Source organism: Penicillium hispanicum, assembly GCF_028827665.1.
Source record: "Penicillium hispanicum strain IBT 35686 chromosome Unknown utg000003l_segment0_segment0, whole genome shotgun sequence".
In the NCBI taxonomy this organism is placed as follows: domain Eukaryota; kingdom Fungi; phylum Ascomycota; class Eurotiomycetes; order Eurotiales; family Aspergillaceae; genus Penicillium; species Penicillium hispanicum.
Genome location: NW_026623195.1, coordinates 3,168,621 through 3,196,220, shown reverse-complemented (window position 1 = coordinate 3,196,220; position 27,600 = coordinate 3,168,621). Strand labels below are relative to the sequence as shown.

The 27,600-nt window shown below is 53.9% G+C and overlaps 11 protein-coding genes across 11 annotated transcripts; 9 read left to right on the top strand and 2 right to left on the bottom strand.

The window, feature by feature from the left end:
* Positions 1-455: 455 nt before the first annotated feature.
* Positions 456-2,075, top strand: N7459_003622 (MFS transporter; the record flags this gene model as incomplete). The annotated part of the gene is made up of 2 exons (XM_056942806.1): positions 456-740; positions 804-2,075. The coding sequence occupies 2 exons, from the start codon at positions 456-458 to the stop codon at positions 2,073-2,075; spliced, it is 1,557 nt and encodes a 518-aa protein (XP_056802689.1).
* A 1,177-nt stretch (positions 2,076-3,252) lies between these two features.
* On the top strand, positions 3,253-4,932 carry N7459_003621 (FAD-binding oxidoreductase; the record flags this gene model as incomplete). Its single annotated transcript, XM_056942805.1, has 3 exons — positions 3,253-3,327; positions 3,383-3,818; positions 3,884-4,932. 3 exons carry the CDS (start codon positions 3,253-3,255, stop codon positions 4,930-4,932), a joined length of 1,560 nt encoding a protein of 519 aa, XP_056802688.1.
* Positions 4,933-6,014: 1,082 nt separating this feature from the next.
* N7459_003620 (uncharacterized protein) lies at positions 6,015-7,871 on the top strand (the record flags this gene model as incomplete). The annotated part of the gene is made up of 2 exons (XM_056942804.1): positions 6,015-6,442; positions 6,503-7,871. The coding sequence occupies 2 exons, from the start codon at positions 6,015-6,017 to the stop codon at positions 7,869-7,871; spliced, it is 1,797 nt and encodes a 598-aa protein (XP_056802687.1).
* Positions 7,872-9,345: 1,474 nt separating this feature from the next.
* N7459_003619 (putative vacuolar transporter chaperon Vtc1) lies at positions 9,346-9,842 on the top strand (the record flags this gene model as incomplete). Its single annotated transcript, XM_056942803.1, has 2 exons — positions 9,346-9,379; positions 9,496-9,842. 2 exons carry the CDS (start codon positions 9,346-9,348, stop codon positions 9,840-9,842), a joined length of 381 nt encoding a protein of 126 aa, XP_056802686.1.
* A 2,042-nt stretch (positions 9,843-11,884) lies between these two features.
* On the top strand, positions 11,885-14,011 carry N7459_003618 (uncharacterized protein; the record flags this gene model as incomplete). Its single annotated transcript, XM_056942802.1, has 1 exon — positions 11,885-14,011. The coding sequence occupies one exon, from the start codon at positions 11,885-11,887 to the stop codon at positions 14,009-14,011; it is 2,127 nt and encodes a 708-aa protein (XP_056802685.1).
* Positions 14,012-14,797: 786 nt separating this feature from the next.
* On the top strand, positions 14,798-16,315 carry N7459_003617 (uncharacterized protein; the record flags this gene model as incomplete). Its single annotated transcript, XM_056942801.1, has 2 exons — positions 14,798-15,396; positions 15,457-16,315. The coding sequence occupies 2 exons, from the start codon at positions 14,798-14,800 to the stop codon at positions 16,313-16,315; spliced, it is 1,458 nt and encodes a 485-aa protein (XP_056802684.1).
* Positions 16,316-16,820: 505 nt separating this feature from the next.
* On the bottom strand, positions 16,821-17,291 carry N7459_003616 (uncharacterized protein; the record flags this gene model as incomplete). The annotated part of the gene is made up of 1 exon (XM_056942800.1): positions 16,821-17,291. One exon carries the CDS (start codon positions 17,289-17,291, stop codon positions 16,821-16,823), a length of 471 nt encoding a protein of 156 aa, XP_056802683.1.
* Positions 17,292-18,496: 1,205 nt separating this feature from the next.
* N7459_003615 (alanine--glyoxylate transaminase) lies at positions 18,497-19,717 on the bottom strand (the record flags this gene model as incomplete). The annotated part of the gene is made up of 2 exons (XM_056942799.1): positions 18,497-19,568; positions 19,629-19,717. 2 exons carry the CDS (start codon positions 19,715-19,717, stop codon positions 18,497-18,499), a joined length of 1,161 nt encoding a protein of 386 aa, XP_056802682.1.
* Positions 19,718-20,901: 1,184 nt separating this feature from the next.
* N7459_003614 (vacuolar protein sorting-associated protein 29) lies at positions 20,902-21,677 on the top strand (the record flags this gene model as incomplete). The annotated part of the gene is made up of 4 exons (XM_056942798.1): positions 20,902-20,958; positions 21,014-21,028; positions 21,085-21,498; positions 21,558-21,677. The coding sequence occupies 4 exons, from the start codon at positions 20,902-20,904 to the stop codon at positions 21,675-21,677; spliced, it is 606 nt and encodes a 201-aa protein (XP_056802681.1).
* Positions 21,678-22,133: 456 nt separating this feature from the next.
* N7459_003613 (polyadenylate-binding protein) lies at positions 22,134-23,253 on the top strand (the record flags this gene model as incomplete). The annotated part of the gene is made up of 5 exons (XM_056942797.1): positions 22,134-22,239; positions 22,313-22,518; positions 22,635-22,891; positions 22,957-23,044; positions 23,116-23,253. 5 exons carry the CDS (start codon positions 22,134-22,136, stop codon positions 23,251-23,253), a joined length of 795 nt encoding a protein of 264 aa, XP_056802680.1.
* A 1,165-nt stretch (positions 23,254-24,418) lies between these two features.
* Positions 24,419-27,525, top strand: N7459_003612 (NEDD4 family E3 ubiquitin-protein ligase; the record flags this gene model as incomplete). The annotated part of the gene is made up of 10 exons (XM_056942796.1): positions 24,419-24,438; positions 24,543-24,565; positions 24,663-24,701; positions 24,765-24,870; positions 24,939-25,072; positions 25,144-26,374; positions 26,426-26,719; positions 26,773-26,910; positions 26,970-27,365; positions 27,426-27,525. The coding sequence occupies 10 exons, from the start codon at positions 24,419-24,421 to the stop codon at positions 27,523-27,525; spliced, it is 2,481 nt and encodes an 826-aa protein (XP_056802679.1).
* Positions 27,526-27,600: the final 75 nt, after the last annotated feature.

Genomic DNA, 27,600 nt, shown 5'->3' with positions numbered 1-27,600 from the left:
GACGCAAGTAGACTTTTGCAATTACTGTGAATGCGACCAACCTCACACAGAAATAGGGTGAGATATTGTTAGCGGCGAGAATACTCTTCTCAAGACAGATACAACGAGGCAGATCGATAGTTCGGTCCAGAAGGGAAAGCATCGTAAAGGTAGTTCTTGAAAACCAAGACGACACCCAAGGGACTTTTGCAGCCGGTACATCACCTTGAAAGTATCCATGGATGGAAGGGAAAGATGAGATCCCGTTACCGGCATTGGACCGGGATGTCAAGAGGAATTAAGCTGTGAAGAAATCCGGTTGATCGCCCGACATGGTTAGCGTGGACGTCAGCCAGCCGGTACCGGGATCACCGCTGAGTCTCATCATCTACTTAACCATCGGACTGCACAGTGTTCCCTTTCCCACTCACTTGCACTATCGTCTCTCTCCCTCTTTTCTGTCTAGATCTTGGAGAATGAGCAGACCAACTCCAGAAACTGCTCAGCATGGCAAACCCACCCATCCATCCAAAGAGCTCGATCAGAGCACGGCACCGGACCAGAGTACGGTCACGGGAACAGATACACGCGATTTCTCGGTTTTCACGGTCAACCAGAAGCGTGCTATTGTGGTAGTGGGCTCTCTGGCATCCTTCTTCTCTCCGCTCTCTTCAAGCATCTACTTTCCAGCCCTCGATACCATCGCCAATGCTTTGCATGTCTCGACCTCGAAAGTGAACCTGACCGTAACCACATACCTGGTAAGTTGCCCTGCAAAGAATGCTGGTCTACCATCTGGCTCACGGTTAATACTCATCCATTAGATCATGCAAGGCATTGCGCCGATGTTGATCGCGGGCTTCTCCGACACCGCAGGCAGACGTCCCGCATACATCATTTGCTTTACGATTTATCTAGCTGCCAATCTGGGCCTCGGCCTGCAAAACAGTTATGCCGCTCTTCTTGTCCTGAGATGTCTCCAAAGTGCAGGAAGCAGTGGGACTGTGGCACTGGCAAATGGCTTGGTTGGAGACATGATCACCTCCTCCGAAAGAGGGTCTTACATTGCCTTTGCTTCCCTCGGCAGCATGCTGGGACCATCGTTATCCCCTGTGATTGGGGGGCTGATAAGTCAATATCTTGACTGGCACTGGCTATTTTGGTTTCTTCTCATCTTGTCCGGGGTTTTCTTCCTGTCGATCTTGCTATTCTTGCCAGAAACCTGCCGAAAGGTGGTGGGAGACGGATCAATACCTCCCCCTCCGATCAACATTTCTCTCACGGATTATATCCGGCATCGACGACGCAAGCAAAGAGGGCAAAGTGCCTCACCGGAAGAGATCTCCGACGCACGAAAGAACTACGCGGTCCGTTTCCCCTCACCGTTGCCGACCCTCCGCGTTGTGACAGATGTGGAGACTGGGGCAGTTCTCTTGACAACGGGGCTGATGTACGCTGGTTTCTATGCTGTCATGACGGGTGCAACAGCCTCATTCCATTCAGTATATCGGTTTAACAACATCCAAACTGCGTTGATGTATCTTCCTATCGGTGTAGGTGGTGTCGCGTCCGCCTTCACAACCGGAAGACTTGTGGACTGGAACTATCGTCGACATGCCAGGCGAGCCGGTATGCCAGTGGTCAGAAACCGGCGGCAGGATATCACCAACTTCAACATCGAGCGAGCCAGGCTCGAAATCGCTTTACCTGTGTACTATCTGAGCAACATACTCATGATTGCCTATGGCTGGGTCATGGGTCGCCGGGTCAACCTGGCCGCGCCCGTGATTCTGCTGTTTCTGAGTGGATGGGCCCTCAACGCCACTTCGCAGGTCCTGAATGCTCTGATGGTCGACATATGGCCCGGGCAATCCGCTGCTGCAACCGCGGCGAACAACCTCATGCGATGCGAACTAGGTGCCGCCGCCTCTGCCGCGATCAATCCCATGCAAATAGCTATGGGCTGGGGCTGGGCATACACGACGCTGGCATTCATCTCAGTAGCTGCGTCGCCCATTTTGTGGATAATGACCAGGTACGGCATCAAGTGGAGACAGCGACGCCTACAGAAAGAAAAAGCACGCCAGAATGAGTGAGCCCCCGACAACCAGCAACAGAAGTACAAATACCCTTTTACGTGTCTTTCTCCCGAAATGTTGTCATGATAGACTTAATACAGTCTTGCTAGATCTGCCTTATTACATATACTCTGAATCTTATATTCCAAGGTTGTCAATCGAATGGTGCCGGGAGCAGAGTTTGAGCTCTCCTTTTATAGGTCTAAATTGATAATTGCTTTTTCATCCTCTTTTCAATTAAAGGAGTTGGAAGGACTTTGGACCTGACTAAATTCCTTTATTAGACGTGACCGTCAAGCGAGGGGAAAACACCGACGCCGTGGTCCTGAAGCCCTAAGCCATCCAGGGGTCTCGAGGAATATTTGGGGCAAGGAAGAGCCTACACATACAGTGGTCTCCACCATGCAGGTGAATTTGCTTGAATCAGGTCACTTCCAGAGAAACATGGTGCGGGCAGCCTCACGCTCGGGCTGCGACCAAACGTTTCATCTCCAGTGATGCTCTCATGATTTTTATGGTCGGTTCATGGCCCTGTCACCGTGTTCGACTTGCAAAATTGGCCCCCAAGCTCTACCGGCGCACACGAAGCCCGCATCGCACTAATGGGTGATTCGTTCCACTCACCAGCCTTTATTCTTTAGTAGGAGCCACAGTGCATGACTCGGGAATTTTGGCCCAATAGCAACGTTATTGATCCCGGAAACATCCTCCATTCCCCAATCAGCCGAGTTGTGCAGTCAGCAACGGATGTAAGGAAGTGTTGACAGTAAAGCGTAGTTTGGGCGTAGCTTGGGGATATATAGATAAGCCAAATATGATGTTCATGGGCTGCTTACGCTTTACTGAGCTTGTCTATACACCGCTTCGCATTGCATCTGAGCCCGAGTTCGCAGTTGAGTCGCTGGCGATCTCACCAATGTGGAGCACGCCATGATCCACCAGCGTCGCTCCAGGATTCTACAGTTCGTCGAGAACCCCTCATTCCACCGTCAGCAACGATCCTGTTTGGAAACCGAGCAGGATTTCCTGGCCTGAACGGTCTCCACAGACCGTCTAGATGGAATCGTAATATAGTTAGCCTTATCATCTGGTCGTGGTGGAGTCCTGAGGTATCATGGTGAGCTGATATTTTCCTTGCACTCCTCCCTGTGTTTCCCTCACCTCGATCAAAGTATTCCTCAGAAATTGCGGCTCGATGAAGGTCTGTCCGAACGTGATCGCCCTTCTTGGTGCGGTACAAGAGACATGTCCTGTTAGCAACTCGGCTTGTGTATGTCCTGCAGCCTGGCCCAGCACGAAAGCCGATGAGAACTGAGTCTAGGAAGTGCACAGCTTTGTACAACTCGCCGCTGAACGCAAATCTGCTTTTCCCCTCTCACCCATCCTACCGTGAATCCATACACTCCCACTATGCCGTCAATGCACGCCTCTATCCGGCCTGTATCCTTCAACCTCGTTCCGCCCAGGAGGTCTCCCAAGCAGTGACGGTCCTCGTGGAGGCAGACGACGACTCACCTCAGTGCAAGTTTGCAGTCCGCAGCGGCGGCCACACCACCTGGGCAGGTGCCGCGGGGGTGCAGGATGGAGTCACGATTGATCTTTCCCTCATGAATGCGACGACGTACCACGCCGAGAACTCGACCGCGTCCATCATGGCCGGGGCCCGGTGGGCCTCGGTGTATAAAACCCTCAAAGAATACGGCGTCGCAGTGACGGGTGGCCGATCCGATACGCTCGGCGTCGGGGGATTAGTGACGGGAGGTAAGTGACACTCCCTCCGAACAGATGCCATCCCATGTCATATAGCATATGCCAACCCACGCCAGGCGGATTATCCTACTTCGCTGCCCGAGACGGCTTTGTCTGCGACAACATCGAGAGCATGGAGCTTGTCCTCGCGAGCGGCGAGATCGTCACGGCAAGCACCACATCGCACGCTGATCTCTTCCGCGCCCAGAAAGGCGGCTCGAACAACTTCGGCATCATCACGAAAGTCAACCTGCGCGCATTCGCGCAGGGCGATCTGTGGGGCGGGATCATCGTGCACGACATGTCGACCGTGTCGCAGCAGATCTCGGCGCTGGTCAACTTCACCAACCGGGTGGAGGAGGACCCGAATGCGTGCCTGGTGAGTTTCTGGCAGTACTCGTCGCAGCTGGGAACCACGATCGCGGCCACGGCGCCGCAGTATCTACTCCCGGTGGAGAACCCGGAGGCGTACCGGGAGTTACTTGCGATCCCGAGCTGGTCGAGCTCGGTCCGATACGCTGACATATACGACCTGATGATGGAGACGTCGCCGCCAGCCGGGAAGCGGGTGATTCTGTTGACGCTGACCTTTGGCAATGACGAACGGGTGCTGCAGAGACTCGTCGACACGCAGGGCGCGCTCGTAGAGGAGGTGAAGCCGTACATGAAGAGCGCGGACTGGAATTTTGTCAGCTTTCTGCAGCCCTTCCCGGCGTTGTTTGGGCAAAAGGGCAAGCGAAACGGTGGGAACGTGCTGGGCATCGATCGTATGACGAAGAATCATCTAGGTGCGTGGATGCAGGGCGCGGGATTGGTGCACCATGCTAACATTTGCCTTGCCACCATGATAGTCTATCTTTTGTTCCTATCGTGGGATGACAGTCGCGACGACTCTCTTGTAAAGTACGCCGGCGACCGTATTATCACGCAGGTACGTGAGTACGCCGCCAGCATCGGCGAGGACCACGAGTATATCTACCTCAACTATGCGGACCGCAGCCAGAACCCGTTACGAGGGTACGGGGCTGACAATCTCCGCGAGATTCTGCGAGTTGCAAAGAAGTACGACCCAGCCGGCGTGTTTCAGACCCAGATGCCTGGCGGGTTCAAGGTGAGTCAAGCGTGATGGATGATTGGCGATGAGTTGCAGCTGGCTTGGTTTGCTTGTGGTAATTGCGAGTGGAGGTCCAATAGAATTACATTATGGAGAGCTGTTTATGGTGATTTCAGTGTAGCTCACCAATTAACAATATCAATATTGATTCAAGTAAACCCGTTATACCCTAGTGTACTCCGTAGTGTCCAGATGTCTACAATCCTAACCATGGAACTTCCACTTAGCCGCCTCCTATGGTCCGTGGAAGAGGGCCATTTACTGATAAAGCTCAGAGTAAAGGTAAATCTCGCTTAGTTGGAGGTAACGAAACGTTTTGTGCAAATTTCTCCAGGAGAAGCAAGGGATGTACATGTGTACTGGAGCACGACGATCAAGAAACAGTGGCCTTCTTGAGCGAAAGACCGAAATAATTTGTTTTTACTACTTAGGCTATACTCTTCTTCTCTTTCTACCTAAAATACTAAGTATTTAGACGTAAGCAGAGGAACTACTCTATCAACTAATCCATTGGTTAAGACCTGCGAGGTCACGTAAATGGAAGCCTAGTAAATTCCTTTTTTTCAGCTTTTCCAGCTTAGCTCTCCAATACACCGTCACGTAACCTCCCACATAAAAAACCCGACCCTCGCCTTGTTTCGACCTTTTTCTCTTTCACTTCTTCATCCTTCCCTTCGATGCTTTACATCCTCAATTCGGTGATTCATAACCTCGCCTGCACATGCCCCAGTCCACCCCCGTGCTTGTGATTCGCTGCATTCTGTCTATCCCAGCCGGGGTCACTCCTGTTCTGTCGCAGCTTGTTTCCTGGCGTCCTCGAGTTGCTGCGCCCCGTCGCCATCGTCCAGTAGCAAAAATACCACATTGGTGACCATTTCAGGCTCGTGCCTAAACTTGGTGACCTAGAGCTAGCAGTCACTGCTGATCGGCACTCTCGACCTGAGAACCAGCATTGAAACCATCGATCCCGCAATCCCGAAGGACCTCGGCGAAGAGACAGAAGCCGCTTCATCTTTTGACACACTTCGCCTGCTGTTGGTGTCAGATAAGCCCCGAGCAATTAGACGGCCTTCTCAACCTATGGGTGGGTGGCTATGGGCGATGCTCCACGCCCGAGTGATGATCAATTCAACCAGGTCCTTCAAAAGAGCCTCCGGAAATGGTCCTCCTACCTAGGTGTTAGCAACGACGATCAGCCATTCCCCCAGCAAGCCATCGACCTGAAATCCCTCGTTGGCCAGACTCCGCCTTTCCTCGGTGATAGTCTTACTTCCTCCGACAAGAAGGTCTCATACGCTTGCGAGGAGAAGCAATCGGCACAGTCGAAAGACAGTCTTGTTGTCAACGGTCGGTCGACGTGGAGAACCTCGAAAGGGATTTGTGACTTACAGCCGAGGGTCCTACCTAAGCAACTTCTATTAGCAGTTGGCCGTCGGCTAACCGTGGGGTTGTCAGAAGATGCTCCTTTTTCAGACTGGCCCGGAGTTCAGGGTCTCTTAGGTTACGACAAAGGGAATTATCTGTCTGTCCTACACCTGGCATGGGCCTACATCCTTTCTGCTAGATGAGTTGAGTTGCTCAGTCGCTCTGGCGACCACGAATGCCGTATTAGCTATACGGCGCAAGGCATGGAGAACTCGTCCCAGTCGCATGAACACCCTTTGATTCAAATTGACCTCGGCAGCAATGCTTCTGAAGAAGAGGTCGTTTGGTGGCGCGCCGTTTTGCGTTCTGGTGACGGCTGGGATGCGACCACCAAGTACAACGGCCATGTCTATTTGTCGCCATGGTCGGTGTCGCTAAAGGACGCCGAATTGACTTTAGCCACGAATGCCTTTCTGGGTTCCAAGTCAGAGCCGCCGCGCTCGGCGACTGCTGTTAAATACCTCTCTCGATTCTGTGCTCACCATCGTCTTTACGCTCAATGCTCAGTTGCCCTTGCTGGGGTACTCTATATTCCGTCCCTGAGGAAGAGAGAAATTTCTCTTCCGTTTCCAGAAGCAGTTTCTCAGCTTGAACCAAAGGAACCTATTGATATCTCTTCTACTTTGATCTTGGACCTTCTCAACGACCACAGCGAAGCACTTCCTCAGTACATGACAATGAGTGCCAATACGTGGGGCTTACGCTCTCTTCTGTATAGCACCTTCTTCGATTCAACTGTCGAATGTAACCTTGTTAGTGCGTGGCTAAACCCGGCTTTTGCGATTCTGGATTCGATATCGTCCAGCAAACGTTCGCTAGCTGTAGTTCTTGTAAACCGACAGCCTCGACTCGGAATCCTCTGGCTCGGTGCAATACTCACAGACTTGGCAAAATCCATCTTGCGCGACATACGAGCAGGGATGACGGCTCTAAATCTTCCAGCTTCTGCTTGGACTAGGACTACACAGACGTTCTTGACATCTCAAATGGGGGATAGTCCTAGCGAGTCTATACACCGCGATGATGAATGCCGGCTTTTATTCATTACAGCTTGCGACGGCTATGAGCGGCCTCCAATTTGGCCGTGGAAGCCCTTTGGGGTCACGCAAATATGCGATACAGAGCTGCCAGTTCGACAACATTCTCAATGTGGTGTTCATTGCCTAGAATACGTATCTTGGGAATGGCTTCTCAAAAATGATCGTTCGATTCAAGACTTCGGAAAAGAAATAAAAAGCCAGCCACCTGACGAAAAATCGCATTCCGTCCCCAGTGCATCGACTGTGCTCGACGACTATAACTATGATTTCTTCTCCCAATCCCTTTCTGAGGGAGCCACGCGTGGGATATTTAAATGGTTGAGATCGACAGGGTACCCACGCAGTGAAAGACACATATACCAGCATTCTTGGATTGACTTAGAAGATACGGATGAAGAGGAGGCCGACAATGCGGAATCGGACATTGAAGTACAGTCGGGTTCAAAGACCAGACATGTTGAAAGGTGGCTCGACGATATTGAATAGCGCTCTCGAATTGGAAACCGTGAGGTCAATGTATTCATGAAAACCATCTGGGCCGCTAGCTGGGGTGGTTGGGACACCGGGGAATAGATGGCGTATACTCCTAAATCGCCGTGGTCGCCGGTCTGGCATATTTTCCATCCCTTGCGACATCTTGCTTCCTTGCACTTGTACCTACTGTGCTCATTGTTCCAATATCGACACCTCGAGTTCGAACAAACACCAATTCGACCTGAAGTTGCGGTTCTGTCCCATCTAGTAGGAAATCAGACGCATTGTGAAGCCAAACTTCCATTTTCTATTTACTCCACAAGTGCGAAATGTAGGCGTATCTTGATGCCGTGGCTTGGTGTATGCTGCGCTGGTTTTTTCGAGATCCTCAAGAACGCTCTAGCTTCGATTAAATAATTGATTGGCCGTTCATCCAGTGGCGCTATTAAGCGCTTAGACCAATATATTCAAAGGTCTCCGTCCCATATCTATTGGCTATTAAGGTTCTCTTCGGAGCACCTAGCTTATGTCGCCAAGGATGTGTATGGTGGCGTTACCTTATTGGGCGCTTGAAGACGGGAGTCAAGGTGGGGTTTTAAATTGCAGCTTTTTTTGGTGCAAGAGAGAAGGAGAGGATGACCTAAGTAGTAAAGATCTATCCAGATAAGGAAAGCTTTGAGCCGCATCCTCTCATAGTCCAAGGGACTGGCGTTTACATACCGCTCATCATTGACCGTAGACCTGGCAATACACGTCTGAATAGCTACATACATATGTGCTACACGCCCGCCCCTATGCGTCATATATGAGGGGAAGCTGCACTCAGCAGAATAGAAGCCTGCCAGTGCCTTAAATTAGGTGGACTTTTGGAATGCCCAAGGCTACTATCGGCTGATGCCCTCGATACCACATTTTCCGCTAGTAGAATACTGTGCATGCCCCCAAGTCACAAGAAACACACAAAACGGGTAGAGGTGCTGTTAGTATAGGAGGTACATAATTGAAGAAGTCTATATTGCTACCTAGGACCTAGGTATCCCGCCCAATAGGGGGTATATACTTAACCAATCAAAACATACAGAAACGTAAAACTATTACTTCCACCTATTCCGAAACAACGTGGTTGCAGGCCTCAATACCCAGGCCGATCACCGAGTGCAACAGCAGCAAATCACGGGCGCACGTGCAGCAGACAGCGCCCACACTAGTCCCGATATGGGTTAGCGGTACAAGCTTAGCGGTCTCGACGTTCCTCGTTCATTGCTAATTGCGCTCGGTGCTTTTCTCAACGGTGAAGAGAGAGAGAGAAAAACCTCTCTGCAGTTTGCTTCATCTTCCTCCAGCTATCCCGGTGTTCGTCGACCTCACCCACCCCGTGTGTCTGCTGTCGCAATCGTTTTCAACCTCGGTGCAGCTTCACCTCACCTCACTTCGCCCTATCTGACCCCATCTCTCGGCTTCAACCCCACCCCCCAATCTCGACACCATGTCCAGCCAGCCTCTCCTTCAAACTGCCCCGGGTACGTGATGTCCTGTTGCTTGTCAAATGATCACAGGAACAAGACCAATCGTGCCCAGGTGCAATAGGTCTGCGATCTGCCAGTCTAGGACTCGATCTAACATTCCAATCCTGCAGGCAAGCGCATCGCCCTCCCGACCCGCGTCGAACCCAAGGTCTTCTTCGCCAACGAGCGCACCTTCCTCTCCTGGCTGAACTTCACTGTCATCCTCGGTGGGCTGGCCGTGGGTCTACTCAACTTTGGCGACCGGGTCGGCCGCATCTCCGCCGCCCTCTTCACCATCATCGCCATGGCAGCCATGATATACGCCGTCGTCACCTTCCATTGGCGAGCACAGAGTATTCGGCGCCGAGGCCAGAGTGGCTTCGACGACCGATTTGGGCCGACCGTTCTGGCCGTTGCACTGCTGGCTGCCGTCGTGGTCAACTTCATTCTACGCATGCAGGATAGCGAGTTAAACTGATATGGCCCGTGCTTCATTACTCGGATCCTTCATCGCTCATCATAATCTGTCTCTAGCGTTTCCTTTGGGTTTGGCATGAATCTTGTCGGTCTACGCACCCATTTTGCAGGCCGTCTTCCCTGTCCAGGGTTTTCATCTGCTTGTCAATGGTCCTTCTCTGTCTCATTAGGCTTTCTCGGCGCATTCGGTACGGCCTTCGGGTACTTATTATTCTCCCCCTTCGTGTCACTAAGACCGGTCACATGGCCATTCGTCATTTGGAGTATTCGTGATCTTGCAATTGGGGCGTTAGGGTGGTTGGGTGGTGTCTATTTATTCCCGTCCTGCTGGCGTGGGCCGCGGAAGTGGCGGGTGCTGTGTAAACCGATGCCCCATCGCACACCATTGCTACGAATATATCCAGCTAGGTACCATAGATCTCATTCCGTGGTTCCCAGTCAGACCCAAAATGCCATGCTATCATTATGGAACAACACAGATTCCGATCCCTTCCGCCATAAGCTTCGACTCACGAATTGTGCCCTTTCTCCACGGCCTGCCATCCAAAATAACCAGTCCGCATGTTCAGAATTTCCCGCTGCCCCACCACTATCGCACTTGGAACTACTCTCGGTTATGACGGAGATTAGGTTGGAGGTGTGGCATCTGTCGTGAAGATTGCTAAGGATGGCTATGACGGTGAGAAGGCGCACGTGGTGGTTGGCCTCTGAGAAACTATGTATATCCGGGGAGATGCGGGTTGCTGCATCATCCGTTGGTATAAACGGACGAGTATTTTATCGGCAGTATTAGTCTGGGGGGGGGGGGATGCTGGTCAGGGTTCACTAGTACTAGGTATTCTAGGTATTCTCATGCCAGGTTGTTAGTTGACCGACATCCGTTATACTTGAAGACACAAGTACCAAGTCCGTATATAGGCTGACATGTATAGTAATGATCTGGCCCCACCAAGTCTCCGACCGCATTGTGATTCGCCGCGTTGCCTCATTCTTGCGCCCGACCTTCCCCAGGAGCAAAGCGCCCAGAGTCCCTGTTCTTCCAGAATGTGATCCATCCGGATCCCACTGGGCCCGAGCATCGGGGTGATTCGATCCGATTCCACCACATTCGACTGAGCAGTGGTGGAGAACACGATAGATTTCTATACTTCCAAGTAAGCAAGCTGGAAAGTGGGTAGGCTGTACAGAAGATACATCAGCCATGCAAGCACAGCCCCAAACGGGCAACGACCCCAATGGATCGCGATATACGCACTCCGCGGGAGCCTAGCGCTACATATAGATGGGGAAGCTAGTTGTGATCTAGGAGTAACTAAGGACAACTGATCACCGTCGCTAACTCGCTATCACCGGAGGCCCAGACCACACCTTATCCGTGACCAGAGTGGTATAATATCTTCCTATATAGGGGCCACGGGGCACTGCAGAGTCGAAGCATCGATGATTCTGATATTGTCGCAACACAGAGTCTAGATCGCTTGCATGACGTGTCGCAACTCCCACGTCACGAAAGTCACTGCAATCGGTGGAGCCCCCTTTGTTTGGCCCCCCCTTTCCCTGCAACTCGTTTTCTCTACCGCGATCGGGTGTTTCCCCATTCCCATTCCTATTCTCCCACTCTCCCATTCTCCCATTCTCCCATTCTCCTATTCCCATTTCCCTCTACTCTCGCCTCTACTTCCCCTTCCTACTCCCTCCCCCCCATCCGCACGCCTCTTAATAATACACCCGCCACACCTCGCCTCGCCCCCCCCCGTAACTCCTAACTCCCGATCCCGCCGAGAACTCGTCGGTCGCGAGTGTCTTGTCTCGTCGACGTCCATTCCTTACTACCTCAACTCCCCTTTTCCTCATTCACTCACGCCCGTGTCTTGCCTTCCACTTTCCACTTTCTACTTTCTACCTTTCCACCCTCCCACCTCGCCACCCCCGTAATTATTTGAGTCCCTCCCGCATGGACTCATTCACTGGCCCAGTGAATTAATTACATTTGTTGAAGTTCTATTTATTTCTCCCCCGGGTTCCCACTCCTTCTCGCATGGCATGTTTCGACTGCTACCCTGGCCCTCTGCGATCGGAGGCAACAAGATAATGGCAGAGGAGGTCAAGATGATCGCACCGTCGGGCTGCGCCCCCGGTGTCAACGCCCTGTCGCTGCCCAAGCTCAAGCGCAAACGATCCGCTTCCACAGCGAGCGACGCGCCCGCGTCGACCAAGTTGCGCACCAGCGACTCGACTGCTTCGATCGCGCAATCCGCCCAGCCCACTCCGTCGCCCAGCGTTGCTCCCCCCTTGGATCCCGCTTCATCCTCGCCCGTCGCGCCGACATCCTCGGTTGCGACCGCGCGTCCGCCGGCGCAGGCCGCCGCTCGGATCACGGACGTCAACCATCTACGCGACACCATCACCGCCCAACTCAGCCTGGAGGTGCTCCTGAAGCATAACGAGCTACGCTTGATCGACCAGGAAATCGCCAAATGCCAGGTCGCTCTGGAACAGTTGCGACGCTGCGCGGAAATCCCCTACCCCGGCTCGGTGGCCACCGGCATCTCAGCCGACGTGAGCGCTGGCACGGGCGCATCGGTGTTGCCGCCTGGAAATGGCCTGGCACCGGTCTCGCCCGCGCCTTGGGGCGTGACGGAAGGTCCATACTCTCGTCACTACGCGCGCTGGCTGCTGCCGGACCCTCGGTTCGACGGCGGCGAGGTCGATCCTGCACTATCTGCCGCTGCGGGGACTGGCCTTCCGCAGGCCGAGGGCCGGTCGACTCGTGGAAACCCACAGGACTACAGCTCGCTGGCGGGCAAGACGCGTACCTCGCGGAATTCGAGCGGTTCCAAGCTGCAAGCACTTGGGAACCAGGTGGCCAAAGAGAAGGAGAAAGAGAAGGCGGGTCCGATCTTCATGCGGCGCAAGTGCGACGGTGTGATGGTGAAACTCCTGTGCTTAGATTGTGATAGGGTCAATTTCTATAGCACCCAGGGGTTCATCAACCACTGTCGCATCGCCCATAACCGGAACTACGTCAGCCATGAGGCTGCTGCGATCGAATGCGGCGTGCCGGTCGAAGTGGACGACACTGGTGCCGTGGTCGGAGGCCAGAGCGAGTCGACTCCCATCGCCACGACGCCGGCCAATGTGCACCCGTTGATTCACTCGCCACTGCCAGCCTCTTCCCGCGCAACCAACCTGCCAACTCCCCGCAAGGAAGCTGTCACGCCCCGGAAACAGTCCGTGGTCAATGCCGCTTCGGCTGTGGCCACGCCTCCTGCCACTGTGAAGGCAGCCCGCCAGCCGCGCCGCAAGTCAGAGACTGCCAAGACTGCCAATTCTTCCTTTCTCGCTTCGCCGGCTACTCCTCATCTCTCTGCCCTTATCCAAAAGCGCGGTATGAGCCTGGACATCGACAAGTTGGTGGCGGAAGCCAAGACACCCGTCGACCTGAGTGGCCTGTCGGACGACGAGTCCGATGAGTATGAGTCGGGCTCGTTCCATGCATCGGCTTCTTGCGGACAGGATTCTTCCTTTGCAGTCCCCAAGCCCCAGCCCATGCGCATGCCGGCCGCCCAGACTGCGTCACAGCGGCCTGACAGCCGAAAGGCTCTCGATCACGCCGCTGGTGCCTTTAACCAGCCGCAGGATTTGACTCCCTCCCGACCTCAGCCGCAGCACCAGACTTGTCTTACTGCACTCTCGTTGTCTGCCGCCTCCCAGGCCTTCTCCGTGGGCACTCCCCGTGACGCAGATGGAATGGACCACCCGGCACACCTCAGTCCGAACACGATCGAGTCCAACCAAGCCCCCAGCTTGGTCAGCGATTATGAGGACGACTTTGGTGCCGCATCTGAATCGGAGAGTTCGAGCTCATCCGAGGACGAGGAGGATCAGGAATTCCGACACATCGAGGTCGAGGATGATGAGCGCGCTGTTGCTCGGACCGCTGCGGCTGCTGAAGGCAAGCCCGGTCCTGCACTGACGAACCCTCATCCTCAAACTGCCGCGCCGCTCTCCAAGCCAATCAAGCAGAACCGATCCAGTAACCTTGCCATGGCTCCCAAGCTCGGTGATCGCGACCACGATGACCAGCGTCGTGGTCTCGTTCACTCCACTGAGGATGCATCCAATCCAAAGCAGCCCAACGTGCGCAGACCCGCTCCGGCCAGCCGTTAAACGCGGCAGCTGCACCCATTCTGTGCCGATTCAACACTGTCGGTGTCTCAGCATAACCCATGTGTTCGCTCTTACTCCCCTCTTCTTTTCCCTACCGGGATATCTGTCGACCATCCCTTATCTTTCCTCGACCGGTCGTCATATTCGAAAAATCGTTGCATGTCTGTTCTCCTGTATGACAGTGTGTTATCCCTGTTTGTTTTAATGTTGAACGTCCTTGTGGACGTTTCGTGTTCGGTCTACAGGCTCATCTTGATGATGGCCCGATGGTGAGACGGATGATGACTTTCTTCATGATGTGCCTGTATTTGATTATCTGTTTAATGAAGACTTTTCACGGCTGTGGGACTACAATGTACATAGGTGTGAGATTAACCAAAATGCGACCTGGCTCGATAGAAGGATGTATGCTCTGATGTGTTCCGTAGAGCAGTTTCGTGTTCGCGTTTGATGATCTTTCCATGGCTTGTGGTATCGTGGTATTGTGATACTGTAATATACATGGCCCCGGTATATTCCAGTATCAAGTATACCAAAGATACCACACCCTTATCGCGATAACGCAGCCAATTTCTGCTTTTTTTTCTTGCGATGCGCGGACCAGAGTCCAACTTGATTCGGTCGTCAACTTCGCAATTGGCCATCTCCCTACCCCCTCTGCTGAGTTGAGCATTTCATACACTCCAATTCTTCTACATTACCTCCAAATTCGCCAACACAGAGCTTGTCACCCTTCCAGCGGGCGGCTCCTACTCTGCCAGTCCCCCCAGGTCCAGCATGTCCAGCATGTCTACAGATACCAGCACGCCCTCCAGCCCGGCAGAGGCACCTACAAACCCTCCCAAGGGCCCTGAAGCTTCCACCGCGCCCGCCGAAGAATTCATCTCCCTGGGTGGCGACGAGGACTTTATCGGCTTCGGCGCGGCCTCAGATGCAGAAGACGGCACCGACAGCGACGATGACGCCTCTGAAGAAGACGAGGACTCCTTCCACCCCCACCGTATCACGCTCCCAGCCTTTCGCAAACTTCTCTCCTGCTACCCGACCACGCTGGAGCAGGTGCAGCGGCGCAAGACCATGCTGAAGCTGCAGCCCAAGCCGGAGAAAGGATCGAAGCGGTCCGCCGAGAAGAAGGCGGGCTCGGCCTCGGCCAATCTGCGGGGCGCAGCGCTGCTCCAGAAGACGGATTTCAATCCCTCGGAGTTGAAGTATATCCGGGAGGAGACGGAGCGGTTTGCCAGGTTGGACGCGTGGCGGTATGAGACGATGCCGCGGGCTTTGGCGGAGCGGAGGGGGTTGGTAGGTGCTGATGGGGAGGCGGGGATGGTAAAGAGTGAGACGTTTTTCGATAAGCAGGAGTTGATTACTATCATGGATTGGAAGACGTGAGTTCCTCTTCCCTTGTTGCGTTGGGTTCCGTCGAGGATGTGTGCTGATATTCCTAGACAACACGGTCTTCCCCGTCCGACGCTCATGGGCATGGTCAAGTCCAACCAGAACAAAAATGTACTGCGGTGCGCGGCTGCGGCGATCAATGCCCTGCCCACGGCGGATCCCATGCTTGCGCCCAACGAGGCCTTTCCCAAAGCCAGCATCGACGCTCTGCAGCCCTTGCGCGGCGTCGGCACGGCCACTGCGTCCTTGATGCTGTCCATCGCCACGGGATGCGGGGATGCAGACCACCAAGTGCCGTTCTACAGCGACGACGTGTACCTATGGCTGTGTCTGAAGGACTTTCCCGAAACGGAATCCAAGCCCAAGCAGCTGATCAGCAACGGCGGCGCGGAGCCCTCCAAGCCGAAGAAGAAGGTCTCCAAGTTCAAGCGGCCCAACGGCGAGTTGAATGTTAAATACAACATTGCCGAGTATCGGAATCTGTGGGATGCCTCGTGGGAACTGCAGAAGCGCATGAACCGCGCCGTTGAGGCTGAAGCCGAAGCGGGCGACGAGAATACGGAGAATGGAAATAACCAGGACGGGGAGAAGAAGACCGAGGGCTTGGAGGTGATTACGCATGTCGACATCGAAAAGGTCGCCTATGTCCTCCGCAACATCGCTGTCTCCGGCTTCTACCCGGATGTCGACCCAACGGAGATCCTGCAGGCCCACGCGGACCAGGAGGCCAAGGCCATCGCATATGACAAGGCAGAGAAAGAGAGGAGGGCTGCCAAGGCTGCAGCGGAAGTGAAGAAGAAGGGTGGGAAGAAAGATGACAAGGACGGGGCAGGAAAGAAGCGGAAGAGAGAGAAGGACGAAGGGAAGAACAAGGGGTCGAGGAATAGCAAGAAGAACAAAAAGGAGTGATGAGTACAGAATGTGTGTATGTGGATCTGGCGGCATTTGCATTTATTTCTCTCCCTGTTTATTGTATACCCGAATATCGTGGATACGTGTCATTCATCGTGTTCAAGCACTTGGTATGCAAGCTGAGTATTTCTTTACTATAGTGCCTGTTCTATGAAACTCTGAGATCCTATCGCATTGGGCATGGGGTCCCTTTATACCTCAAGTTTCATGCTTGGACTGCAAAGAATACCTTTGGTTGAACAAGACTGCAGGCTTTGGATGATATATTGCCAAGTTAGGACCCTCCAGTAACAGTTTGAGAATTTTGCAAACGCGGATAGTAACAGAGTAAGACCTTTTCATATCACAGCGATATCAAGGTGAATTCAAAGCAAAACGTCTCATCAACCAGGCCTGTCTAACAATATGTATAATTTCAACAACAGCATCAACCACCCAAAGAACCATTCAAAAGCAAGACACCTCGATGAGCTGGAATCACATCCACCCAGATCCACAATTTCTATACTTTACTATACCCCCAACTCCAACCCATCCTGTTCTCTATCCCCGCCACATCGAAATCCTCGTCCCCATCCCCAGAGGAACGTGAGTCTTCCGAGTCCGAGCTCGGTTCACCCCGACTCCCGGTAAACGAAGACGACAACCCATCCTCATCCCAGAGCATCTCAGTCGGGGCCTTGGTCGCATATTCCCGTTCTCCAGCCCACTCTGCCTCGCCGGCGCGATTTCGCGTAGCTTCCAGATCGACGATCTGCGAGGATGCCGGGTCGGCCGCGTGGATGACTTCCAGCTCCACGTCCTTGCGGGTTTTGATTCTTGCGTTGCGCTTTTGCTTGTATATCCCATAGACATATACCGTGGCCTTGAATAGAGCGAAAAGCAATAGCGAAAATAGGGCTATCAAGCAGACGATCATGAGAGCACCCCCTAGCAGATCAGCAAGTATCTCGAGGAAATCGGTAGATGCCATGGTTGCGATGTAACGCCGTTACTCAGTGAAATGTTCGAAGATATAGAACCGTCGGGCGTGCTGTGGGGATCGATTGTCAGGTGGAAAAGTGAGGGTGAGAGGGAACGATGACGCGCTACGACGTGAGCTGTGATCTCTATGCTGTTGATTGTATTTCGGTGGCCGCTCCTGGATTAGGGAATGTACGTGTCTGGAAAGCTGGGCCAGCTGTGGTCGAGATCCGTGGTTCCAGTCAGCCCTGATTACGACTCGTCATCTATTGCGTTCTAATATATTTCAAAATTATATGTAGAGTTCTTGGGCTTCATGTTTACAATACACGATGGATCTAACACTCGAGTCAAATGTTATAACCGGGGTACAACCTCTAGACATGTCCGAGGAAGAACAAAATACCAACAGCTTCGTGTCTCCAGACACCCAGACAGATGTCCTACCACGAGCTCTGCAGACTTGGTGTACACGCGCCGATTAAATAAGTCCTACCAGTAGTGCCCAAGCACTCCCCATCATGTTCTGCATTGACAATGTTGAAGCTGGAAGCGGCACGTAAACTCAGTGTGTGTATAACAGAAGACTTCAGCATTGGCATTTCTATGGCCTCACTATTAACCAGTCCACCTAGCTCGTTGATGCGGTCGTCGGGCTCGGGGTCTCAGCCATGAAGATACTATAGTTGTGTTAGCTCATCGCACACTCTTGATTGTGGAAACTTGAAAGGAAGTTATCTGGTAGGATATTGAGAATTGAAAATTGGGGCACTAGAGGGGCTCGGAACCTCAGAACCTGGCGTAAATCGTAAATCGCGAGAGTTGAGCAAGGCGGGATTTGTCTTGAAGTACTCCAGAGGTCTCGACAGGAACGACAGAGGGGAAACAATAGCCCAGGAGTACGCTACGGCAATATATGATCCTAGAGATTCGGTAAGGATTGCAAGGAACTATTGTAGTAAGATACCTTGTATTCAACACTTCACGTCACTAAAGCATCGTAGAGAAATTAACAGATATCTAGTGACCCTACAGATACAACTATAGCTACATGTGAGCGATACGGGCGTAGACAGTGAAAGAAGCGGTCGAAAGGGACGTTGAACGTGTGCTTAATCTACCTGCCGTAAGAAGTCCCGAGGCACCATTGTATAAAATGTATCCCTGAATGCTATTTAAGACATTTTATATTCAACCAGAACAACGCTCGTCTGTTTACAAGCCCTTGGCCTGCTTGGCCTCGGCAAGAGCTTCCTTCAGCGCCGCCAGGGCGTTGTCAATATCCTTGCGGTTGGGGTCAGTGACGCTGACGCCCATGTGGCCGAAGCGGATGTACTTGGTGGCGATCTCCTTGTGCAGGCCCGCTGCGAAGATGACCCCGCGCTTCAGAAGACCGGGCAGGACGTCGGGTGGGGTCAGACCCTCAGGCAGGTACATGGCAGTCATGCCGTGAGCCTGGGCCTCGGGGCTAGCAGCCAGCTGGGACAGGCCGAGCTGCGCGACAGCAGCCTTGACGCTGTCGGACACCTTGGTGTGAATGGCGAAGCGTTCGGCCATGGGCCGGGCGGTGATCTGGTTGAGGGTGGTGTGCAGAGCGTGGATGAGCTGGGTGGGCGGGGTGGCGAAGTAGGAGGGCTTGTTGTTCTCATAGTTCTGCATGATGGGAAGCCAGTTGGCGATGGAGGCGTAGTAGGCACCGGGCGGGGTTTTGCGGGACTGCGCGCGCTGAATGGCGCGGCCGGAGGTCATGACGATGCTCAGACCGGGAGGGCAGCCGATGGCCTTCTGGCTGGCGGTCACAACGGCGTCCAGATCCCACTCATCGAAGGCGATCTCCTCCGAGCCCACGCTGCACACACCGTCCACAATGACCAGAGTCTCGGGGCTGACGCGGCGGACGAGCTGGGCGACGCCCTTGACATCACTGAGCACACCGGTCGAGGTGTCGACGTGGGTGAGAGTGACCAGCTTGTAGGGCTTCTCCTTCAGCGCCTGTTCCACCTGCTCCAGCGAAGGGCGCCCGCCAATGGGCGCGCGGAGCTGTGTGACCTGGGCACCGTATGTCTCCAGACAGGCGCCGAAGGAGTCGCCAAAGTATCCGGTATTCAGAACGAGGGCATCTTCGCCGCGCTCGATCAGGTTGGCGGAGACCAGATCCCAGCCGAGGGTACCGCTTCCGGAGATGATGAAGGGCTGGGCAGAGGGGTCGGTGGACTGGAACAGCTTGCGCACCAGAGTCAAGGTCTCGCCAAAGACCTTGACGAAGCCGGGAGCCACATGGCTCTCACTGCAGCACGCGCGAGAGGTCAGCCAATTGACGTATATCGCGGGGGGAGGAAGCACTCACGCATAGTGGGCCATGGACTGAAGCACGGCATCGTCGAACTCAATCGGGCCGGGGATGAGCAGGGTGTTGTGAGGCGCTTGGGCAGACATGGTGGGCGATGGAGAAGAGGGAGAGGGAGGGATAGAGCGATCGATCGGTTTATATTCCACGTCGTCCGGAGACAGGGAGTTTCTCTCGGTCGAGAAGGGCGTGTTCAGTTCAGGCAACGGCAGGCGCTGGTCCAGGTGTCTGGAGATCAGGCTCAGGCGCTGCCTCGTTGACGTGGGCGCCAGCTTTTCCGGTTCGCGGCGGGGCAGCCGCGGGGTTGACTGGACGTTCTGGCGAAGGCGATCGGGATCGCGCGTGAGTTCCCGAGGCAAAACGCTGAAGCGTCGGGGAGCGCCGCCGATGGGGGAGCGAGAGTTGGGATTGGCTGAGCGGAGGAATGGAGGTGTCACTGAGCGAGGAACGGCTTGGCGTGGTATAGATCGCTGGATAAGAGAGTAATGGGGTGATGGAGTGATGTGATGAAGGAAAGACGGGGTTTTAAGAAAGATTGCGCTTCCATCCCCAACGGATTTGTTGTTCGCGTTGGCGGAGTCGTGACGGGCCCTACCGACTCTGGCTTCATTGTACGCCGTAGCATCTATTCTCAGTTGCAGCGCTAGAGACTCGGAATCCGAGTCTTCAGTCTCGGGGGATGTAATTGAAGTTGCAGAATATATTGATCGTTGCAAGCAATGAATTCTCGAGCATATGAGACGAGGTATACAGATCGCGGCTACATTCCTCCTGCTCCTCAAAGATACCTAGGCAGTTTAACACCAATGCCTATATCGACGGTTTCTTCTTCTCTTTCCCAGCACATTCCAATTGCCATTGACTCATGCAGTATCGGGATTGCGCCGTAGTTCACTGTCCTCGCCATCCCCCGCAGCATCGCGGCGAGCTCCGCAATGGAAGCTTCGACGTGGATGGAGAGGGCAGGATTGGTTGAATAACAGCAGGACAAGACTGCCGAGCAAAGGCGTGGAGCCATCGAGGATCGGCAAAGCATCCGATCAAAGCGACCAGGTCTCTCATCCATGGAGATTCGTCTTCCAGAGCTGCGTCCACTAGGCCCGATACAAGCGCCGTATAGGGTTTAGGGCCCCGACGTGGCTTCCCCGCGAAGCTCCAGGCGTCACCGTCATCGTCGCCCTCGTCCCCTGCGATCGGCCTGCGCTTCTGCGACCTTTGAATCCCAACTGGAATGGCCCATTGAGCATTCACTTTCTTCCAGACCCATTCCAGGATGACCGCCCGTCTGGTCCTGGTCATTGGTGACCTGTTCATCCCCGACCGCGCGCCCGTGAGTCCGCCGTCACCTAAGCTGAGCTCCATGATGTTGACTTGCTCCCCCCTAGGATCTCCCGGCCAAGGTACGCATCTGCTGTCATGTGGATCCTCTAGACACCCCTATTGACTCCCCCGGCAGTTTCGGAAGCTTCTCACCCCTGGGAAAATCGGTCAAATCTTGTGTTTAGGCAACCTGACCGACCGCGACACCTATGAGTTTCTCCGCCAGGTCGCCCCGGACATGCAGATGGTCAAGGGTGACTTCGACGTCGATTCCCCCAACCTCCCACTGTCGAAGATTGTCAACCATGGCAGCCTCCGCATCGGCTTCACCCACGGCCATACTATCGTCCCGACCGGCGACGCCGATGCGCTCCTGATTGCAGCCCGCCAGATGGACGTGGATATCTTACTCTGGGGTGGTACCCACCGGTTCGAGGCCTTTGAGATGGAGGGGCGCTTCTTCATCAACCCGGGCAGTGCGACGGGGGCTATGAGCTCTGGATACTGGCCGGATGGCGAAGAGCCGACGCCGAGCTTCTGCCTAATGGACGTGAGTTGCAGTTCTTTCCTTTTAGACCCACCGGCCCATATTGACTCGGACCGACATAGATCCAAGGTGATGTCCTCGTCCTTTATGTCTATCAACTCAAGACCGATGTCAACGGCGTGGAGAATGTCTCGGTGGAGAAGGTCTCCTTCCGCAAGAACCACGCCGCCCCGGCGTCGTGAACGCCCCCATTTTCTTCTCCCATATCTCGCATTAGCCTGTGTATATAGACTCCTTATGATCCGTTTCCTCTTGTCACTGCGCTTCGTCTTTTCGCTCGAGCCCCTGGCTCTCAATATGACTTCTTGATACCTGGAGCTTGAGCTAGTATGCCATGAATACCATCTATGTACCTGGGCCCTATTGGTTTTCAACGGCGTGTATACCAAAACTCTCAAAGTATACCACAGGCCACTTTGACGATACATTCTTAAGAGACCACAGACATCTCCAACTACGTGTTTAAGTACACAGTTTTGAACACTTTTGACATTTGTACCCAAGAAAAACTTCCTACCCCCATAATTTTTCACCCTCAATCAACTACATAAATTAGTAATGTGTTAATCGCTGTCCAACACCCACAGAACCCCCTTTCAACTACCATTGTGTATCATATAGGATTGAACCTATACATCATGGACGCCGAGTCCAGCGTCCCGCCAATGGCGCTAGTCCCGAAACAGCAAGCCACCGATTCCCAATTTCCATCGCGCGGCATCGTCCTCCCCGCAAAGCTCCCGAGTGCACCGGGCTCTTCTCTCCAGCCAACCACTCTGTATCTTATATTCGCTAGGGTTTTGCGCCTATCCTTCAGCTCCCCTTTGTTGCCCCGTTTCCGATCTTCGTGGTGCCCAGGGATTCAATCCGCGTCAAAGAGCTCCCGCCGCTCTTTCATCGTCTATCGAAGAGGACACGGCGGTTCCACCACCAGCAGCATACAAGATACTGAGCAACATGTCTGCCGAAGAGGCCGAGGTTAAGGATGCGCAGCTTCCTCAGGGAGAGGGCGGCGATGACGAGGTACGAACCCTGCGCAACATGCGAGGGTCTCGCGCGACGAGACTCTACCATGCACTTGCTTTCGGATTATGGAGCCATACTGAACCGGACGACTAATGTGATATACTGTCATTTAGGAGGAAATCCAAGCGATGAAGAAGCGCGTGGCTGAGATGGAATCTGAAGCTGCCAAGCTGCGCGAGATGCAGGCCGACCTCGACCAGCAATCGGAGAACCTCGCCGAGAACAAGGAGGATATCGATGCACGGAGCATCTTCGTGGGCAACGTGGACTACGGCGCCTCACCCGAGGAAATCCAAGCCCACTTCCAGAGCTGCGGCTCGATTAACCGGGTCACAATCCTGCTTGACAAATTCACCGGCCAGCCGAAGGGGTGCGATCTATTCTTCCCCTCATCATCTTAGCTAGTAGGAAACGCTGACCGGAGTTGAATTCTAGCTACGCTTACGTTGAATTTGCTGAGCCGAGTCTGGTAGCCCAGGCTCTGGTTCTGAACGAAAGCGTTTTCCGCGGTCGCAACTTGAAGGTAAGTTGGAGCTGATCGAAGAAAGGCCGTTGCCCGTTCCGAAGCTTACATTCCATTTTCCCTTGCACTAGGTCACCCCGAAGCGCACCAACCTGCCAGGTATGACCCGTGGCCGTGGACGGGGTCGAGGCCGCGGTCGTGGCGGCTTCCGGGGCAGCTACCGCGGCGGTGGATATCGGGGTCGCGGTCGTGGCTATGCTCCGTACTAATCTCGTGGCTGAGGGGGCGCTGCTCTCTTACTTTCCTTTTTTCTTCTTACTTGATTTCTAAGATTTCCACTTTCCTTGCCATAGAGACCGGCAAGGACAAGCCGGGACGCCCCTCAACTCCGAAAGACCCGCGTCAATTGGCGTCCGATTGCAAAAGACGGGAAAAAAAAAATAACATCATCAATTGGTCCTCTTGGGTTCATTGGGGGCGTGCGGCCTCGGAGTTGAGGATAATGGGATAATGGGATGTACAATAACCGCCGGGCTTACGTATCAGGAAGCAGTGTACTCAACTCACCGAAAAGCAGTCAGGAGCTCTGAGTGAATAGTGTAACCATGGATAGCTCAGATTTTCGAATCTATTTAGTCAAGCGCTCGAATTTGGAGTATCAGAATCACTCTTTTACGCCCGTTAGAATGATCCCCGACTGCATCTATGTGGTGGGTGAGAGGCGATGGCCGAGAGCATCATAATTTGGCTGCCTAGTTCCCAGGGATGCCATCCGCAGCACTAGAATTGGGTGTCGAATCCTGCTGCCACTACTATTATTATTCTCGTTGCCACTCGCTGCAAAACTATGCAACGCGCTTTTCTTGCCGCCCGCACCCGCCCAATGTATTACGTACGCTGGACGACTTGCAGCATTGCATCGCACTTGCTCTTTACCACCTACTGGTAGCAATTTCGTGTCGGCCAGCTCATCCATTGCCCAGCGCTCACTGTCCTCGCGTTGACTGTCCATCCATGACAAGATTCGGCCCAGCCCAGGATATCAGGCCATCTGCCGGGCTCAGCCCCGCAAGTACCGATCAGGTACCACGCCCATAGTGAATACGTAGCGGGAGTACCTGCACCCTACCACTCCCGGAGCCAATCGACGGCCCAGCCTGAGCCTTCCCTCCCTCTTCTTCCTTCAACGTATCTCCATTCTCCGTTCTCCATTCTTCTCTGCACATCACTCCTCCCCCTCCCCCTCTCCTCCCCCCCCCCGAAAACACCTTCCTCCTGGCTGCGGTGCCTTTCTTCCCTGGTCTGGCAACCACTCCCCGGTCGCCCACAATTTTACGCTTCCTCGTGGATGTGCGCGCCGCCCTTCTCGCCCCGGGCTTGATTGATCGGCCTTTCGCACCGGACGGTGTGCTGTGAAGCAATCCAGGGCCAACCATGGCATCCAATCTGCCCGCGTACGTACTTTCCTCTCGATCTCTCTACACGAACTGGCTTCTGTCCGATCGAATTTTTATTTTTCTCTTTCCGTTGCTCCCAATGCTGACATGTCGAATTGTAGCCAGCCAAATCTCCGGGTCACGAGTAAGATTGCCTTGTTTCTCGCCTGCATCGAAGCGGGACGTTGCGGGGTCCGTTGTTGCTTCGACCAGACGCTGACTTTTCTCCTCTCTCCCACCAGTTATCGCGGCAGATGGTCTTTACAAACGCGATGTCTTCCGTACGTGCTCCTCTCGGATCACCCAATTCGGGCCAAGCGTGGTCGACTGACGTTTTCTTGCAGGTTTCCCCGACCCTTTCGCTGTGGCCACGGTCGGGGGCGAGCAAACCCACACGACCTCGGTGATCAAAAAGACCTTGAACCCTTACTGGAACGAACCATTTGACTTGTATGTGGATGTACCCCGCTTGCGCGATATCGGAGATGAATGGTATTAACGGCGTTCGATCGGCGCAGGCGAGTCAACGAAGACAGCATTCTCGCCATCCAGATTTTCGATCAGAAGAAGTTCAAGAAGAAGGATCAGGGCTTTTTGGGCGTGATTAATGTTCGGATCGGAGATGTCATCGATCTTCAGATGGGCGGTGATGGTACGTTGTGGAGGATGCCGGTTCAACGCGATGATTCCAACCCGACTGACATTCACCTTACTTGCCCACAGAAATGCTCACTCGCGATCTCAAAAAGTCGAACGATAACCTCGTCGTGCATGGAAAACTGATCATCAACCTGTCGACCAACCTCACTACCCCTCATCCTAACCCGCAGAACGGGCTCCATCGCCAACAGGCTCAATCTTCCACCTCGAGCGGCCTCGTTCCACAAGTTGCAGCAACGACACCACAATCGCAGGCCGGTCCCAGTCACGCCGACATGTCGCCAGCCGCGGCATCCAGTTCATCCCTCCACAACCGCACTCCCTCTACCGCTCCTCCCTCTGCCGCTACTGCTAACGGTGCCGCCGCCCCTCCCGGGGTGGGCGCTCCCTCGCGCGCCAACTTGAGTTCGTTCGAAGATAGTCAGGGTCGGCTACCCGCAGGCTGGGAAAGACGTGAGGATAACCTAGGACGGACGTACTACGTGGACCACAACACGCGCACTACCACCTGGTCGCGACCATCCGCCAACTATAATGAACACACTCAGCGCAGCCAGCGCGAAGCTAACATGCAGCTGGAGCGACGGGCTCACCAGAGTCGAATGCTACCCGAGGACCGCACCGGTGCCAGTTCTCCGAACTTGCCTGATGCACAACAGGCCAGCACACCTCCGCCTGGCGCGGCGGTCCCTCCACCGGCCGCTCCAGGAGGTCATGCCAACGCAGTTTCGATGATGGCAACGGGAGCTACCACTGCAGGCACAGGAGAGCTTCCACCCGGATGGGAACAACGCCATACTCCAGAGGGCCGGTCCTATTTTGTCGACCACAATACACGCACGACAACTTGGGTCGACCCCCGCAGACAGCAGTACATTCGCATGTACGGCCAGAATCAAAATGCCGGCGGCAATAACACCACCATCCAACAGCAGCCTGTTTCCCAGCTGGGCCCGTTGCCGAGCGGATGGGAAATGCGTCTCACCAATACTGCTCGAGTGTATTTTGTGGACCACAACACCAAGACAACCACCTGGGATGACCCCCGCTTGCCTTCATCGCTGGATCAGGGCGTACCGCAGTACAAGCGTGACTTCCGCCGCAAGTTGATCTACTTCCGATCGCAACCTGCTCTGCGGATCATGTCTGGGCAGTGCCACGTCAAAGTTCGCCGTAACAATATATTTGAGGATTCATACGCCGAGATCATGCGACAGAGTGCGTCTGACCTTAAGAAGCGTTTGATGATCAAGTTCGACGGCGAAGATGGCCTGGATTATGGTGGTCTTTCTCGGTATGCCTCGCTTTATATGTGTTTATTGGCCCAGTACTGACAATTTGCCAGTGAATTCTTCTTTCTTCTCTCCCACGAAATGTTCAATCCTTTCTACTGTCTTTTCGAATACTCCGCCCACGATAATTATACCCTGCAGATTAATCCCCACTCTGGCGTCAACCCCGAGCATCTCAATTACTTCAAGTTCATTGGGCGAGTCGTTGGCCTGGCAATTTTCCACCGCCGCTTCCTGGACTCGTTCTTCATCGGTGCATTCTACAAGATGATGCTGCGGAAGAAGGTCACTCTCCAAGACATGGAGGGCGTCGATGAAGACTTGCATCGAAACTTGGCGTGGACCTTGTAAGTTGACCATGTTAGTTCGGTAGGCGGGGCTATCGGCTAATTTTACTCAGGGATAATGACATTGAAGGCATTGTGGAACTTACATTCTCGGTCGATGATGAGAAGTTTGGCGAGCGTCGCACTATTGATTTGATACCCGGTGGTCGGGATATCCCGGTCTCCAACGAGAACAAGGCACAATACATTGAGTGAGTACTTCGTGGTTCAGAATGCATGATATTCCTCTTGCTAACTCGATGCTTCTCAGGTTGGTTACAGAGTGGAAGATTGTCAAGCGAGTTGAAGAACAGTTCAATGCGTTCATGTCTGGCTTTAACGAGCTCATTCCGGCGGATCTGGTCAATGTCTTTGACGAGCGTGAACTCGAACTGCTTATTGGCGGTATTGCTGATATCGACGTGGATGACTGGAAGAAACACACCGACTACCGCGGCTACCAGGAGCAGGATGAGGTCATCCAGAACTTCTGGAAGATCGTCCGTACCTGGGATGCGGAGCAGAAATCGCGTCTTCTCCAGTTCACCACTGGCACTTCGCGTATTCCCGTCAACGGTTTCAAGGATCTTCAAGGTTCTGACGGACCCCGACGGTTCACAATCGAGAAGTCTGGCGACCCCGTTGCGCTGCCCAAGTCGCACACCTGGTATGCATTCCTTCTACCACCCGTTGTGCAATTTTGGCTTCACTGCTAACATTATACTAGCTTCAATCGTCTTGACCTCCCTCCATACAAGACGCACGACACCCTGGAGCACAAGCTGTCCATTGCCGTGGAGGAAACACTTGGATTCGGACAAGAATAGAGGTCCATCACCCTACTCTGCCGTGCAATGCAGGATGATCCCACATCAAGTTCTTGTCCCATCTTAGACCCCAGT